We start from the raw sequence: 15,093 nt of genomic DNA, 5'->3' as shown, positions 1-15,093 counted from the left end.
TTTTTTCTAAAAGCTTTATAAAGTTTTAGCTTTCGTTTACATTTATGGTCCACTTCAAATTTTTTGAATATTGTGTGAGATAGGGGTTGAGGTTAATTTTTTCCTATATGAATATCACTTATTCCTGTACCTTTATTGAAATGGCTTTTCTTATACAGTGTGGGTCTATTCTGTTCCATTGATTTGTTGATTTTAATGTTAAAATCACACTGTTGATTGCTGTGGCTTTATAGAAAGCCTTGAAGTCACATAGTAATAGCTCTCCAACTTTATTATTATTTTTCATGTTTGTTTTGGGTATTCTAGGTCCTTTCTATTTTCATGTAGATTTTTTTCATCAACCTGTCATTTTCTAGCAAAAGCATAGTAGGGGTTGATTTGGGTTGTGTTGAATCTTTAGATCAATTTGGGGAAAATTGACATTGTAACAACATAGAACCTTTGTACCTGTGAAAATAGGCTCTCTCTCCATTCATTTAGGTCTTCAGTTTCTCTCAGTAATATTTTATAGTTTTTTGGTAAGGACCAGTTACATGTTGTTAAATGTTGAATTGTGCTTTCTTAAAAAGATATGTTGAAGTCTAGCCTCTAATGCTTCAGACCATATTTGGAAATAGGATCTTTACAGAGGTAGTCAAGTTTAGGTCATTAGCATTGTGGGCCCTAATCCATTATGACTGGTGTCCTCATTAAAAGGGGAAATTTGAGGGGCGCCTGGGTGGCTCAGTTATTGGGCGTCTACCTTCAGCTCGGGTCGTGGCCCTGGGGTCCTGGGATCAGGCCCCGTGTTGGGCTCCCTGCTCAGCGGGAACCCTGCTTCTCCCTCTCCCACTTCCCTTGCTTGTGTTCCCTCTCTCACTGTCTCTCTCTCTCTGTCAAATAAATAAAATCTTTAAAAAAAAGGAGGGGGCATATGAACAGAGACAGACACACACAGAAGGTGGATGATATGAAAACCCACAGTGGGAACACTGTGTGAAGACAGAGGGTTTGAGTGATTCATCTATAAGCCAATGAATACCAAAGATTGCTGGTAAATCACCAGAAACTAAGAAGAATCAAGGAACCCTACAGGTTTTAGGGGAAGATTAGATGAACAAATTTAATTGGGAGAAGAAAACTTTATTTCCATGATGATGCAAGCAGAGTCAAATTGAATGATAAAAGTAATTTTATAAACGACTTAATTGTTCAAGTTAGGTTTATTGTGATTTTTGGTTTTGGTCCAGTTTTGAACATTCAGTTCTTTGATTAACTTGGATTTTTCTTTCAGAATAAAAGAGTATGAGGATAAAATTCCTTTAATGAATCTTGGCTGCTCAGGAAGAACACTCACTATAAGACAGCAATATTAAGTACAGTGGGAAAATTTAATTTAATTCTCTATTGATTTATGTATTTGCAAATAACTCCTCCCAGTTTGTTGTTTGTTTTTAATTTTGTGATGTTTGATATCATATAGGAGTATTAAAAAACAAAATTTAGGGACGCCTGGGTGGCTCAGTCAGTTAAGCGTCTGCCTTCGGCCCAGGTCATGATCCCAGGGTCCTGGGATCTAGCCCCACATAGGGCTCCCTGCTTAGCGGGGAGCCTGCTTCTCCCTCTGCCTGCTTCTCCTTCTCGCTAACAAATAAATAAATAATAAAAAGAAACTTGGAAACAAATCTGTAAAGAAAATAAACAAAATTTAACCAAGTAAATTTGAAGACGTAATTGACTTCATTGAACGATTCATGAATTGGGCAGCATCTCACCCAGCAAGCAGTAGAGGGCTCCTCTGAGCTGCAGGGAAGGAAAGGCAGAGAAGAGCCATTTAAAAAATAGTGGGGTGCCTGGGTGGCTCAGTTGGTTGAGTGTCTGGCTCATGATTTCGAATCTGGTCACGATCTTAGGGTTGTGGGATCGAGCCCCACATCAGGCTTGGCACTCAGCGTTGAGTCGGCTTGAGATTCTGCTTGAGATTCCCTCTGAACCTCTCCCCCACACCCACTCTCTCTCACTCTTAAATAAAAACAAATAAATATTTAAAATAAATTAAAAACAAATATTTAAAAATATTTAAAGCATAAAAACAAATAATAATTTATTAGCAAGGAATGCAGTGTTTAGGCAAGGTCGCCCTCCTAAGGGGCCTCTCAGGATTGCCTACAGGAAATATCAGTTTGGGTGGTTAAAGGTTACATTTGAGGGGGTTGAAGCTGAAGTTAGGTTAGATATTAAATCTTGGTTTACTGTTGTGGGACCTTAACTGTCTCCATTATAGCCCTGTGGTTTTCTTTTTTCTTTTCTTTTTTAATGTTTATTCCAAAGCCATTTTAAATCTTTAAGTAAAAACCCAGTGTTGCCACCCAAAACATTAACTATGGGTGATTATCCAAGGTGGCTTTTGTTCTACAAAATGACCACAAAGAGTATGCTACTCTCTAAGGGGAGGAAACAAGCCATCCTCCTGTAGTTTTCTTTTTAACAGAAGTTTTGATTATTGTTGTTTTTATGGTGGTAAAATGCATATAACAGAAAATTTACCATTCTGATCTCTTTTTTAAAGATTTTATTTATTTATTTATTTATTTATTTTAGAGAGAAAGCGAGTTGGGAGAGAAGCAGAGGGAGTGGGAGAGAGCTCTCAAGCTGACTCTCCACTGAGCGTGGAGCCCCAGGCAGGGTTCAGCCTCATGACACTGAGATCATGACCTGAGCCGAAATCAAGAGTCAGGCCAAGTTTGGCCTGCATATTTTTTTGTAAAGGAAGTGTTACTGGAACAGAGGCACTCATCTATACCAATGGCTGGTTTTGTGCTTACAGTGGCAGGAGTTGAGTCACTGCAACAAAGACTACATTGCCCACAAAGCATAAAATATTTATTATCTTGCCCTTTATGGGAAAAATTTGCCGCCCCCTGAGCTCTCACATGCGATATTACACTACCTCTACACATACCCTAGCCTCCTTTTTTTGAAGTGCTATCAGTGAAGTGCCGCTGTCCCTCCCTGTCTTCCTGGGCTTCATTTCTAGCCCCTACTGTTTTTTTCAGGAGACTTACACTTTTCTCTCCTGTATTTCCCACTGTATTGCCTCAAATGAATCCTTCTTGACAGCTAAAATAAGAATTTGGCATACTTCATTGCTACCTGTTACGCAGTTACATTACTGTTTTTAGTTCTACAAATTTGCAAACTGCTGGTCTGCAAGCCATGTAAAGCCTGCAGACATGTGTTATGTGACCCATTCAGTGCCAACATTTAAAATTGGGAGATTTCACTTTAAAATATGGATTTCCGGATTGTTTTGAAAAAATCAGAAAATATGGCAAGGATGACCCCAGTTTCCCCGTGGCAGTAGTCAGCTGGAGTTGAGTAGCAGCTGCCCCGGTAAAAGAGCAGTTGTGTTCTCTTTTTCTAGATTTAACTCGAGATGATTTTTTTCCCCTCTTTGTGGCTTAGTGTTTCTTTAATCCTGTAGATTCGTTTGAAATGTCCCATGATCCTTGGTTTTACTTTCACATTTAAAAATGAGGCCCTTCAAAAAAATAAATAAAAATGAGGGCCTAGAATAACGCTCCTTGTATGTATATTGGCAGTGGTGACTGGCAGACATTGTTTGAGGTTATGCTTGGCCATTATGCTTTGCCACCATAAGTGCCACATTTTAGAGGGCTTTGCTCTGGGTCACCACCTCTCAATATTAGCTCTGTTGGCTCTGTCCAGGTAATTCAGTTTCTTTAAAAAATAACTTTTGAGGGGCTCCTGGGTGACTCAGTGGGTTGAACATCTGATTCTTCATTTCTCCTCAGGTCATGATCTCAGGTTGTGGGATTCAGCCCCTGGTCAGGCTCCACACTCAGCGGGGAATCTGCTTCTCTCCCTTTCCCTGTCCCCTGCTCACGCAAGTGCTCATGCTCTCTCTCAAATAAATACATAAACAAAACTTTAAAAATAACTTTTGAGTGTGCATATATACACTTATACACACATCTAGGAAGAAACGCCTACCAGCTAAGTATTCTGATTTAACAGATCATGAACTTTAATTCCCTGTCCCACACTTATTCACTGTGGTCTCTGTTGTGCCTTGTGTTTTTGAGTCTGAGCTGCTCTTCCAGTATATGGGGCAGATCTCCTCCTGACTCACCTTCCTTTCCAAAGGATGCATTTTTCTTCATTCTGATGTATAAGTCGTCTCTTTTACATCACCGTCCCATTTTCTAGAAATTTGTTAAAGTTTTCTGTTTACTGATTGACCCTTCCCTAATCTCTTTGCTGTTGTAAGATTACTTTTTAAAAATGCCTTTAATACTGTTATTTTAATAGATTCTAGAACAAGAGTTAAGTATATGTATTCATGTGCCATTGTGAACCAGAAAAACTCTGGACTTTCTTTTTTTTTAAAGTTTATAATCTCTACACCCAACATGGGGCTCAAACTCAGGACTCCAAGGCGCCTGGGTGGCTCAGTTGGTTGAGTGACTGGCTTCAGCTCAGGTCGTAATCCCAGGGTCCTGGGGCAGGGTCCTGCAGAGCAGGGAGCCTGTTTCTCCCTCTGCATCTCTCTCTCTCTCTCTCTCATGAATAGATAAATAAAACCTTAAAAAAAAAAAAAAAAAAAAACGACCCCAACATCAAGAGTTACACACTCGACTGACTGAGCTAGCCAGGCACCCCTGGACTTTCTTTTAAAATGAAAGTCCAGGGGTGCCTGGCTGGCTCAGTTGGTTAAGTGTCTGCCTTCGGCTCAGGTCATGATCCCGGGGTCCTGGGATCGAGCCCCTTGTTGGGCTCCCTGCTGAGGGGAGAGTCATCTTCTCCCTCTGCCCCTCTCCCACTAGTGTGTGTGCTCACTCTCTCAAATAAATAAATCTTTTAAAAAATAAAGTGGAATTTCATAGGGGCTCATGGCTGGCACAGTCAATTGAACATGCGACTCTTGATCTCGGGGTTGTAAGTTTGAGCTACTTAAGTTTAACCCAACTTAAACTACCTTAAATAAGAACATTGTAATTAACTGGAATTCCAAAGGTAGTAGGGGCTTCAGGGTTGGGTTCATTCAGAGCTCTAGCTCCATTTCTTTGCTAACTTCTATCAGGTACTTTAAGTTCAGGCTAATAGCAAAATGGCTGCATAGTTTTGAACCTCAGGTGCATATACAACAGGCAGAGGAAGGAACAGCAGCTATAGGTTGGGTGTAGAATTACTTAAAATTATTTTAAAAATAAAACCTTTAGAAAAAAATAAAATGGCCCTCCACAGAGAAGGTATTGCTATAGCTCTTAATAATTGTACATTTATTCTGACTTCACGTTTTCATATTAATACAGGTTTAATGAAAAATCAAAGCTAGCCATAAACTTCTGTGTTGCCTATAATATTATTTTCTTTCTTGATCTGAAACAGTTGATGACTATCAGCCAGTTCGCTTATTAAGTAGACCCGGGGAATTGAGAAGAGAATATGAGGAGGAGATAAGCAAGGTAGGTACTAAGTAGTTATTCTTTTTTGGAAGAATTCTCTTGTGTTTTCAGGTTCAGATTTTACATACAGTTTTGTGTTTGCTTAAAAAAAAATCTTATTCATTTGGGGCACCTGGGTGGCTCAGATGGTTAAGCGTCTGCCTTCGGCTCAGGTCATGATCTCAGGGTCCTGGGATCGAGCCCCGCATCGGGCTCCCTGCTCAGCGGAGAGCCTGCTTCTCCCTCTGCCTCTGCCTCTGCCTGCTGCTTCCTCTGCTTGTGCTCTCTCTCTGTCAAAAATAAATAAAATTAAAAAAAAATATCTTACTCATTTTTGGAGACAGAGTGTATGCATGTGCCACAGTGGGGGAAGGGGCAGAGGGAAAGAGAGAGACTCTTAAACAGGCTCCATGCTCAGCACTCAGTGTGGTGCCCCTGAGGGGCTTGATCCCATAACCCTTAGATCATGACCTGAGCCAAAATCGTTTAACTGACTGAGAACCCAGGTGCCCCATATATGCCTGTGTAAATAATATATATTGAAATATAAATTTTAATGTACTTTACAAAGGCTCTGTTTTTTACATGTGTTCACAGTAGTTACTAGATTTATTTATATATAATTTGTGCTCTTATGTGATAGATTTTTTTTATTTTCCCTTCCCATCTTTATTAATTTATTTGTATATTTTTAAATGTATAGAATATTAACATGCACCCCAAAGTAAAAATAACATGAAAAGTTATTCTCAGAGTGGATACTCCGTCCTGTATCTTATCCACCCTGTGTCCACCACACTGTAGATAACTAATTTTATCACTGTGTAGTTTATCCTTCCTTTGGTGTTTTTTTGTAAAGATAAATAGATATATAACTGCTCTTGTTTATTGAATATCGCATACTATATATTCTTTTGAACTTTGTTTTTTTTACTTGGTAATATCCCCTGGAAATCACTCCATATTATTCAAGAGGGAGTAAGATAGTATTTTCTAATTACAGATAATACTGCAATACTATGCATATAGATCTTCAGGGTAAATTTCTAGACGTGAGATTGCCAAGTTTCGGGTAAATGACATGTAGATTTGTTAGAACTGCCAAATTCTCCCTTATAGGGGTACCGTTTTGCATTTTCAATGAGAATGCCTGTTTCAAAATACCCTTGCCAACAGAGTACTGTCAGGCTTTTAAATTTTTGCTAATCTGATGGGTGAGAAGTGGTATTGGCATAGTTTTTCTTTTAAAAAAATACTTTGTTGAGGTAGAATTTATCTATAGTAAATTTCAATATAGGAAAATTTACTAATTTTAGATACACAGTGTTTTTAAAGAAAAATTTTGTTAACGATTTTATTTATTTATTTGAGAGAGAGAGAGAGAAACAGCATGAGAGGGGAGAGGGTCAGAGGGAGAAGCAGGCTCCTCGCTGAGCCAGGAGCCCGATGTGGGACCCGATCCCAGGACTCCAGGTTCATGACCTGAACCGAAGGCAGTGGCCCAACCAGCTGAGCCACCCAGGCGCCTGGTATACAGTTTGATAACTTTGTTTAACCCAAGGTCACAAAAGTTTCTTCCAAAATTTGTTTTAGTTCTTATGTTTAGATCTATAATCCATTCAGTTAGTTTTTGAGTATGACATGAGGTAGGAGTTGAGATTGATTTTTTTTTTCCTCATACAAATATTCCCTTATTCTACCCCCATGTATTGTAACGAGCATCTTTTCCCCAGTAAATTGTTTGTGAACCTTTTAGAATATCAAGTGACCCTAAGTCTGGGTCAGTTTCCTCCATGGGTGTTAGGTTATGTTAGCTCCAGGCTTAAAACCAGGAGGAGCAGTTTGTCTGATTATGTTCACTCTCCAATTCCTTTGGTAGTTGCTTATTATATAATGTCCAGGTTTTAAAATTGTATTCTGTTGGAAGATGTCTTCCACCAGTGTTTTACTCCAGCATTACTAGAAGCTGGAAGTCCTATCTCTGTGTAGATTTACTTGGTATTTTTCTTATTATGAGGAAAATTATATTTTCATATAATTAAGGGACATTTTTATAATTTTTGCACGGTGAATTGTCCATGTCTTTTGCCAATTTTTCTACACCATTTTTGTCTTCTCAACTGTTAAAACTACTAACTGGTTATTATTTCTATATATGGATGTAATTGAGTTTTGCTTATTAATTTTATATCTTGCTAGCTTGTGAATTTTTTATTGAGTTAGTTTTGATAGTGATTCTTAAGCATTTAATTATGAAAGATTTTTTTCATTTCCCTGAAGCTTTGAGCTTAAAGGATGGAAAAAGGGTGGTAGATTATGGGTGTTTTATTCCATTGGGGCTGCTATAACAAAAATACCATAAACTGGTTGGCTTAAACAAAAACCATTTGTTTCTCACAGTTCTGGATCTGGAAAGTACAAGATTGAGGCACAGGCAGATCTGCTGTTGGATGATGGCCTGCTTCCTGGCCTGTAGACAGCTGCCTATTCGTTATGTCCTCACATAAGGCCGAGAAAGATTATTTCTCTGTTTCTTCTTTATAAGGAGCCCCTTTCATAGGGGCTTCACCCTTATAACCCAGTTACCTCCCAAAGGCCCTTACCTCCACATACTGTCACATCGGGGATTAGGGCTCCAGCATATGAATTTTGGGGGACACAAATAATGAGTGTAGATGAGGAGAGCATGAAGGGCTAATTGTGAAGGACCTAATGGGAAAAGAGAGGAGTGATGTTTACAGAAGAGCGTCTAAAGTATAAACATCTAAAGGTTTTACATTATTTTTTCTTACTTGGTCTTTAAAACCTTTTGTGTATCTTGTACTTACACTACATAAATTTGGACTAGTCACATTTCAACTACTCAATAGCTACCTGTTGCTAGTGTAGCTACTAATGGCTACTGTATTGGACCATGCAAGTTCCAGAAGACCTAAAATAATAATTCTGATGGCTGGGGCACCTGGTGGCTCAGTTGGTTAAGCGTCTGCCTTTGGTTCAGGTCATGATCCCGGAGTATTGGGATCAAGTCCCGCATCGGGCTCCCTGATCAGCGGGGAGTCTGCTTCTCCCTCTCCCTCTACTCTTCGCCCCGCTGTGCTCTCTCTCTCTCTCTCTCTAATAAATAAAATCTTAAAAAATAGTTATGATGGTTAACTTAATTGTCAACATATGGTCTAAGCAGTGTCCTTAAGTAAGGGTTTTATTTTATTTTTTTAAAGATTTATTTATTTGAGAGAGAGAGAGCATGGGCAGGAGGAGCAGAGGGAGAGGGAGAAAGAATCTCAAGCAGAGTCCACACTGAGCTTGGAGCCTGACATGGGGCTCAAGCTCACAACCCTGAGATCACAACCTGAGCTGAAACCAAGAGTTGGATGTTTAACTGACTGCACCACCCAGGTGCCCCCTTAAGTAAGGGTTTTTTTTAAGATTATTTGTCAGAGAGAGTGAGAGAGCACAAGCAGGGGGAGCTGCAGGCAGAGGGAGAAGCGGGCTCCTTTGTCTAGCAAGGAGCCTGATGCAGGACTCCATCCCAGGACCCTGGGATCATGACCTGAGTCGAAGGCAGACGCCCAACCGACTGAGCCACCCAGGGCATCCCTTAAGTAAGGGTTTTGAAGGAATGATCTAGTCCTTAAAACAGTGTAGTGAGAACAGGTTCTATAAAGATGCTTTTGGCTAGAAGTAAAAGAAAACCCAACTTAAACTACCTTAAATAAGAACATTGTAATTAACTGGAATTCCAAAGGTAGTAGGGGCTTCAGGGTTGGGTTCATTCAGAGCTCTAGCTCCATTTCTTTGCTAACTTCTATCAGGTACTTTAAGTTCAGGCTAATAGCAAAATGGCTGCATAGTTTTGAACCTCAGGTGCATATACAACAGGCAGAGGAAGGAACAGCAGTCTTTTCCTATGACTTTCTTTTATGAGCAAGAAAACTTTGTCTTTAACAAACTTTCCCTTATGTCTCCTACACTTGAACTGGATCAAGGACTTAATTCTTGAGTCAAATCCTTTGGATTTCTGAAATAGTTCTTGTATTATTTCTTTCAGGAAGTATAGTTTAAATGACCACGAGCATGGCCTCAAGTCTTAGAATTTGAGTTTGAGTCTCCACTCTGCCACTTAATGATCTAAGAAAGTTACTTGCTTTTCTGTGTCTGTTTCCTCATCTGTAAATCACGTAATCACCATCGTGGTTGCTGCTTCAGCAGCCACTCCACTCCTGCCAACTAGGTCTGAGGGATTCTTCCTAACTGCAGGGTTAAACCCTGATTAGTCTCAGTTTTTATCATTCCATCCCCTTTGTTAGCGTTTGGTTCAGAAATCTGGGCCTAAGTTAGTAAGCACGTAGCATTGAGTTAACCAGGGAAAAATATTACCTAGAGACATTTCCACAAATGTTGTAACAGTGTAGTTGAAAGTGTGGTAGGACTGCGGTGAAGAGGGATGGTGGTTTGATCAAGATTTCATTGGGCTGATTAGGGAAGGCTTCCTTGAAGAGACATCTTGAACTGTTTGGCAGGAATTTGCCTTCAGATTTGTACTCCATTTGAAACATTTTAATTCTTGCCAATTTGTTCTTTTTTATTACTTTTACCATTCTTCTTGAGAAATATTGCAAGTAGGGGTGCCTGGGTGGCTCAGTCGGTGAAGCGTCTGCCTTCGGCTCAGGTCATGATCTCCACATCCTGGGATCGAGCCCTGTCTCGGGGTCCTGATCAGCAGAGCATCTGCTTCTCTCTCTCTCTCTCTCCCTTTGCCTCTCCCTACTGCTTGTTCTCTCTCTCAAATAAGTAAATAAACTTAAAAAAAAAATATTGCAAGATAGGGTCACCTGGGAGGCTCAGTTGGGTAAGTGTCTGACTCTTGATCTCAGCTCAGGCCTTGGCGTCAGGGTCATGAGTTTAAGCCCTGTGTTGGGATCCACACTGGACACAGGGCCTACTTTAAAAATATATATATATATATTACAAGTATATTAAAAAAGTTCAGAGAAGTGTTCTTTATTAATCATTTTTAAGGTGGAGGCAGAGCGACGAGCCAGTGAGGAAGAAGAAAACAAAGCCAGTGAAGAATACATACAGAGATTATTAGCAGAGGAGGAAGAGGAGGAAAAACAACAGGCAGAAAAAAGGCGAAGAGAGATGGAAGAACAACTGAAAAGTGATGAAGAAATAGCAAGGAAGCTAAGCATTAATATTGTAAGTTTTAGGAGAGAACTTTGAAGTATTAATGTTCTATTGCTTTAGACTATGTGGTTTTCTTTCTTTCTTTCTTTCTTTCTTTCTTTCTTTCTTTCTTTCTTTCTTTCTTTCTTTCTTTCTTTCCTTCCTTCCTTCCTTCCTCCCTCCCTCCCTCCCTCCCTCCCTCCCTCCCTCCCTCCCTCCCTCCCTCCCTTCCTTCCTTCCTTCCTTCCTTCTTTCTTTTCTTTCTTTTCTTTCTTTTCTTTCTTTCTTTTCTTTCTGGATTTACTTATTTTAAAGAGAGAGCATGAGAGGGAGGGGCAGAGGGAGAGGGAGAGAGAATCTCAAACAGACCCCACCCCGAGCACGGAGATCACAACCTGAGCTTGAAACCAAGTCAGCCACTTAACCCAGCTGCGCTTCCCGACTCTGTGGTTTTCAAAGATCTGAGGAAGTGTTCACCATGACTAGAAGCAATTTCTGACATATTTGCTCTACTTAAAACAAATTTTTTTTTGCATATTGTTAAAATTTTTGCATGTTACATATTTGCTCTATGTTAGTAAATTCAGAGTATGTAGGAAAGCTATTCAAAGTGAAAGCTTCCTCTCTCCCCTTCCACTTCTGTATTCTCATTCCTGTTCCATTACATTAGTCTCTTTCCCCAAAAGTTGGCACTATTAACAGTGCTAATTTTATATTTTCTTACTCACCTAAAAGGAATGTATCAATCACACTGTTTTTTCCTTGCCTTTTTAAACTTGATATATCTTAGAGATTGTTCCTGTAAATACATATAGTCTTATCTAATTCTTTTGAAGAATGGCATAATAATCCATTGTATGGATGCAAATCACTTTTTGGAAGTGAAGCACATTAAATTTTTAAGTAATACACTAGACTTGGATTTTGTTATCTTGCTGTAGTTAAATTACTACATGAATAGAAGAAAGGATGATAAAACCATACTTTAAGACTTGAGAGTACAATGGGACCCAGTGATTTGGAAGAACCTGGCAGAATCACCTGGGGTTCTTTTAAAATACAAATCCCCATACCTGTTCTAAATCTGCATCAGATTCTCGGGGATGGGATTTAGGGAATACCATTCCCAGAGGCATCTAGGGAAGCCTGGTGTACATTGAGGTTTGAGAGCCTCTAAAAACAATTCCTCTGCTTTTAAACAACAAATACCTTAAAATATACTTACCCAAACAAAGTATATCCAGAATTGGGATTTTTTTTTTTTTTGAGAGGCCTACTATTCATAATAGTATACCTAAGTTTTAGATTATATGCCCCCCCTTTTTTTTAGAGGGAGAGGTTGGTCAGAGGGAGAGGGAAAGAGAGAGAGAATCCCAGGCAGGCTCCATGCCCAGCACAGAGCCTAACATGGGCCTGGAGATCATGACCTCAGCCAAAGTCAAGTCAGAAGCTTAACCAACTGAGCCACCCAGGCACCCCTGCCCTCTTAAATATATATATATATATATCTTTTTAAAATTTTAGTAGAATAGTTTTGAAAAGGTACACAATCAGGAAATCAAATAAAAGACATTGATCAATAGAAGAACAAATGACATAGGTAAGAAAAGACATCAAAGAGGAGAATTTGGGGTCATCTTTACCTGTCAAGAGTCTTGTTCCAAACCTTCTTGTTTTTAACAGGGATTAAAAGAGTAGATCTATTGATATTTTAGAAGAATTCTGGGTTTACTTGAAAGTTTGGTGGTCCAGGGCCAAATGTCTACCATCACTAAGTATATTAATTTTTCCAGTAGTGTAGTGAGAAGCTTGTGAGACTGGGATAGCAAGTAAATATTTATGATATTGGTATGCTCTTAAATCCCTAAATTAAATTATTTTTACAGAAAATTACCTTTTATTCCAGGTATATCCACCACTCTTTGAATTTTCCCCTATAGATTAAGGTAGTTATAATTTTATGAAGCCATTCATTAGAAAAATTATTAGTATCATCATGCCCTTTGTGCTTTATAATGCAAAGTAAAAATATATTAATGTAGACCAACTTGGATGGACATAATCCTATTTATACTAATTTTTGCATGGTCAGTGTTATTCAAAGGATGTGTAGAATTTCATTGTGAGCATAATTCCTGAAAAATTCCGTTGTGGATTCTGAATTAGTCAAAATAATAACCTATTTTATTATAATTTTTTTAAATGTTATGCTTTTTCTGTTGAAGAACAATTTCTGTGATGGAAGTGTCTTGGCTTCTCCCTTGAATTCCAGAAAATCTGATACAGTCACAACCAAGTCTCAGAAGAAAAGTAAGAACAAACAAACAAACACTGGAGATATTCATAAGTAAGTGAACATGAATATTTAGGTATGTATGTATTTAGAGGGAGAGAGAGAACGAGCGTGTGCACAGATAGGGGGTTGGGGAGGGGGCCAGTGGGAGAGGGAGAGAAAGAATCTTAAGCAGACTCCATGCCCAGAATGCAGCCCAATGTGCGGCTTGATCTCACAACCCTGAGATCATGACCTGAGCCAAAATCAAGAGTCAGATGCTTAACTGACTGAGCCACCTAGGTTATTTATTGATCACTTACTGTATGCTGGTGTTTTTGCTTATCTAGTCCACTGATTGTTAAAATTTGGTCCATGAACTTTGCATGAAAACTCTCCAGATGGTCTAAGATGGTCTCAGATTGATGTAAAGTGAAAATAAGGATGCTAGCTTAGATGCTTGGTTATCCTGAAGAGAGATATGAAGTCTTGTTTTAAGAGAGAGGGGGAGGGCGCCTGGGTGGCTCAGTTGGTTAAGCGACTGCCTTTCGGCTCAGGTCATGATCCTGGAGTCCCTGGATCGAGTCCCGCATCGGGCTCCCTGCTCAGCAGGGAGTCTGCTGCTCCCTCTGACCCTCCCCCTATCTCATGTGCTTTCTCTCTCATTCTCTCTGTCTCTCAAATAAATAAATAAAATCTTAAAAAAAAAAAAAAGAGAGGGGGGAAAGAGTGGGGAAGGGGAGGCAGGGGGAGAGGGAGAGAATCCCAAGCAGGCACCAGTGCCCAGCGTGGAGCCTCACGCAGGGCTCAGTCTCACAACCCTGAGATCGTGACCTGAGCCAAAATCAGGAATCAGATGCTTAGCCAACTGAACCACCTAGGTGTCCCTGAAGTCTTTTTTTATCTTGATGCCTCAGGATTTTCACGTTCCCATTTTCTCAGAATTAACCATTTGGATTCCTTTTTCTCTTGGTTTAGATTCACATGAGAAAAGCTAGTCCCATACAAGGTCATCCTCACTGAAAGAGTTTATAACTTGGCATCTAGGTCATTCCCCCACCCTTTTTTTCTCAGTTTATGCACTATATTTCTTCTCTACTATACAAAAAACATGAGTCAGGTAGTCAGTAGTGATTTAGTAGTGGTTTGAATTTAGTCTCCTCACAACGCCCCTCCAGGAGCAGAAAGAGTTGATGATTTTATTAGGTTATATGCTTTCCCATAGTAATTAACAGTTGGAAAAGTTTAAGAACCACAATCTAGAGTTTAAAAATAGGGGCAGCTGGCTGGCTCAGTTGGTAGGTCATGCAACTCTTAATCTCAGGGTCATGAGTTCAAGTCCCACATTGGGTGTGGAGCCTATTTTAAAAATGAATTAATAAAAATATGTAAGGGGTTTTGGCTCCGTTGAATAAATATGTGCAGGTAATTTGCCTCCTTCCAAAACTCATAGAAATTTTCATTTTGGAGCAGGGAGATGGAGATTTGTTGGGGCAGTTAAATGAGGAGATTGCTATTAAAAGAGAAAAATAGATGTCTCAGTATCAGTATTGTTAATGCTGATGTTATGCAAAGTAGAAATCAAAAACCATTAAGAGAAAAGGAGAGATATTTCATATTGATGTAATATTGTTCTGCTTAAAGGATGTAACTGTCATGAATCTTCACGTACCTAAATATATACTTTGAAATATATAAAGATAAAAATTTACTAGAAATACAAAAATGGACAGATGAATTTAAAAGTAGGTACATGTATAAAGACAGAAAGCAGGTTTGTAGTTGCCAGTGGCTGGGGAGTGGTGGGAATGGGGAGTTACTGCTTAACATATGCATGGTTTCCTTTGGGGATGATAAAAACATTTTGGAACTGAGTAGAGGTGATGGGGTTTTACAACTTCATAAACATACTAAGATGCCACTGAATTGTACATTTTTTTTTTAAAGATTTTATTTATTTATTTGACAGAGACACAGCGAGAGAGGGAACACAAGCAGGGGGAGTGGGAGAGGGAGAAGCAGGCTTCCTGCTGAGCAGGGAGCCCGACATGGGGCTCAATCCCATTACCCTAGGATCACGACCTGAGCCGAAGGCAGACACTTAACAACTGAGCCACCCAGGCGCCCCTGAATTGTACATTTTAAAATGGTTAATTTTGTGTCATAGGATTTCATCTCAAATTTAAAATGATTAACAAAAAGACC

At 39.4% G+C, this 15,093-nt stretch overlaps 1 protein-coding gene across 4 annotated transcripts in view; it reads left to right on the top strand.

Annotated features, from left to right (window-relative positions):
- Positions 1-15,093, top strand: part of RNF168 (ring finger protein 168) — a 41,962-nt gene that overhangs the window by 12,223 nt on the left and 14,646 nt on the right. For 3 of the 4 annotated variants that reach the window (XM_028101006.2, XM_028101005.2, XM_088024939.1), the window contains 3 exons: positions 5,392-5,468; positions 10,470-10,649; positions 12,842-12,963. In XM_028101006.2, coding sequence (XP_027956807.1) covers positions 5,392-5,468; positions 10,470-10,649; positions 12,842-12,963 — 379 coding nt within the window. The remainder of the gene's footprint in view (positions 1-5,391; positions 5,469-10,469; positions 10,650-12,841; positions 12,964-15,093) is intronic. The other variant, XM_028101007.2, reaches the window with a different exon arrangement.

This window comes from Eumetopias jubatus, unplaced genomic scaffold, assembly GCF_037043125.1.
Source record: "Eumetopias jubatus isolate StellerSeaLion01/CBP00866 unplaced genomic scaffold, mEumJub1_p1.0 scaffold_1, whole genome shotgun sequence".
Lineage (NCBI taxonomy): Eukaryota > Metazoa > Chordata > Mammalia > Carnivora > Otariidae > Eumetopias > Eumetopias jubatus.
The sequence above is the reverse complement of the archived record's forward strand: the minus strand, read 5'-3'. Positions and strand labels throughout refer to the sequence as shown.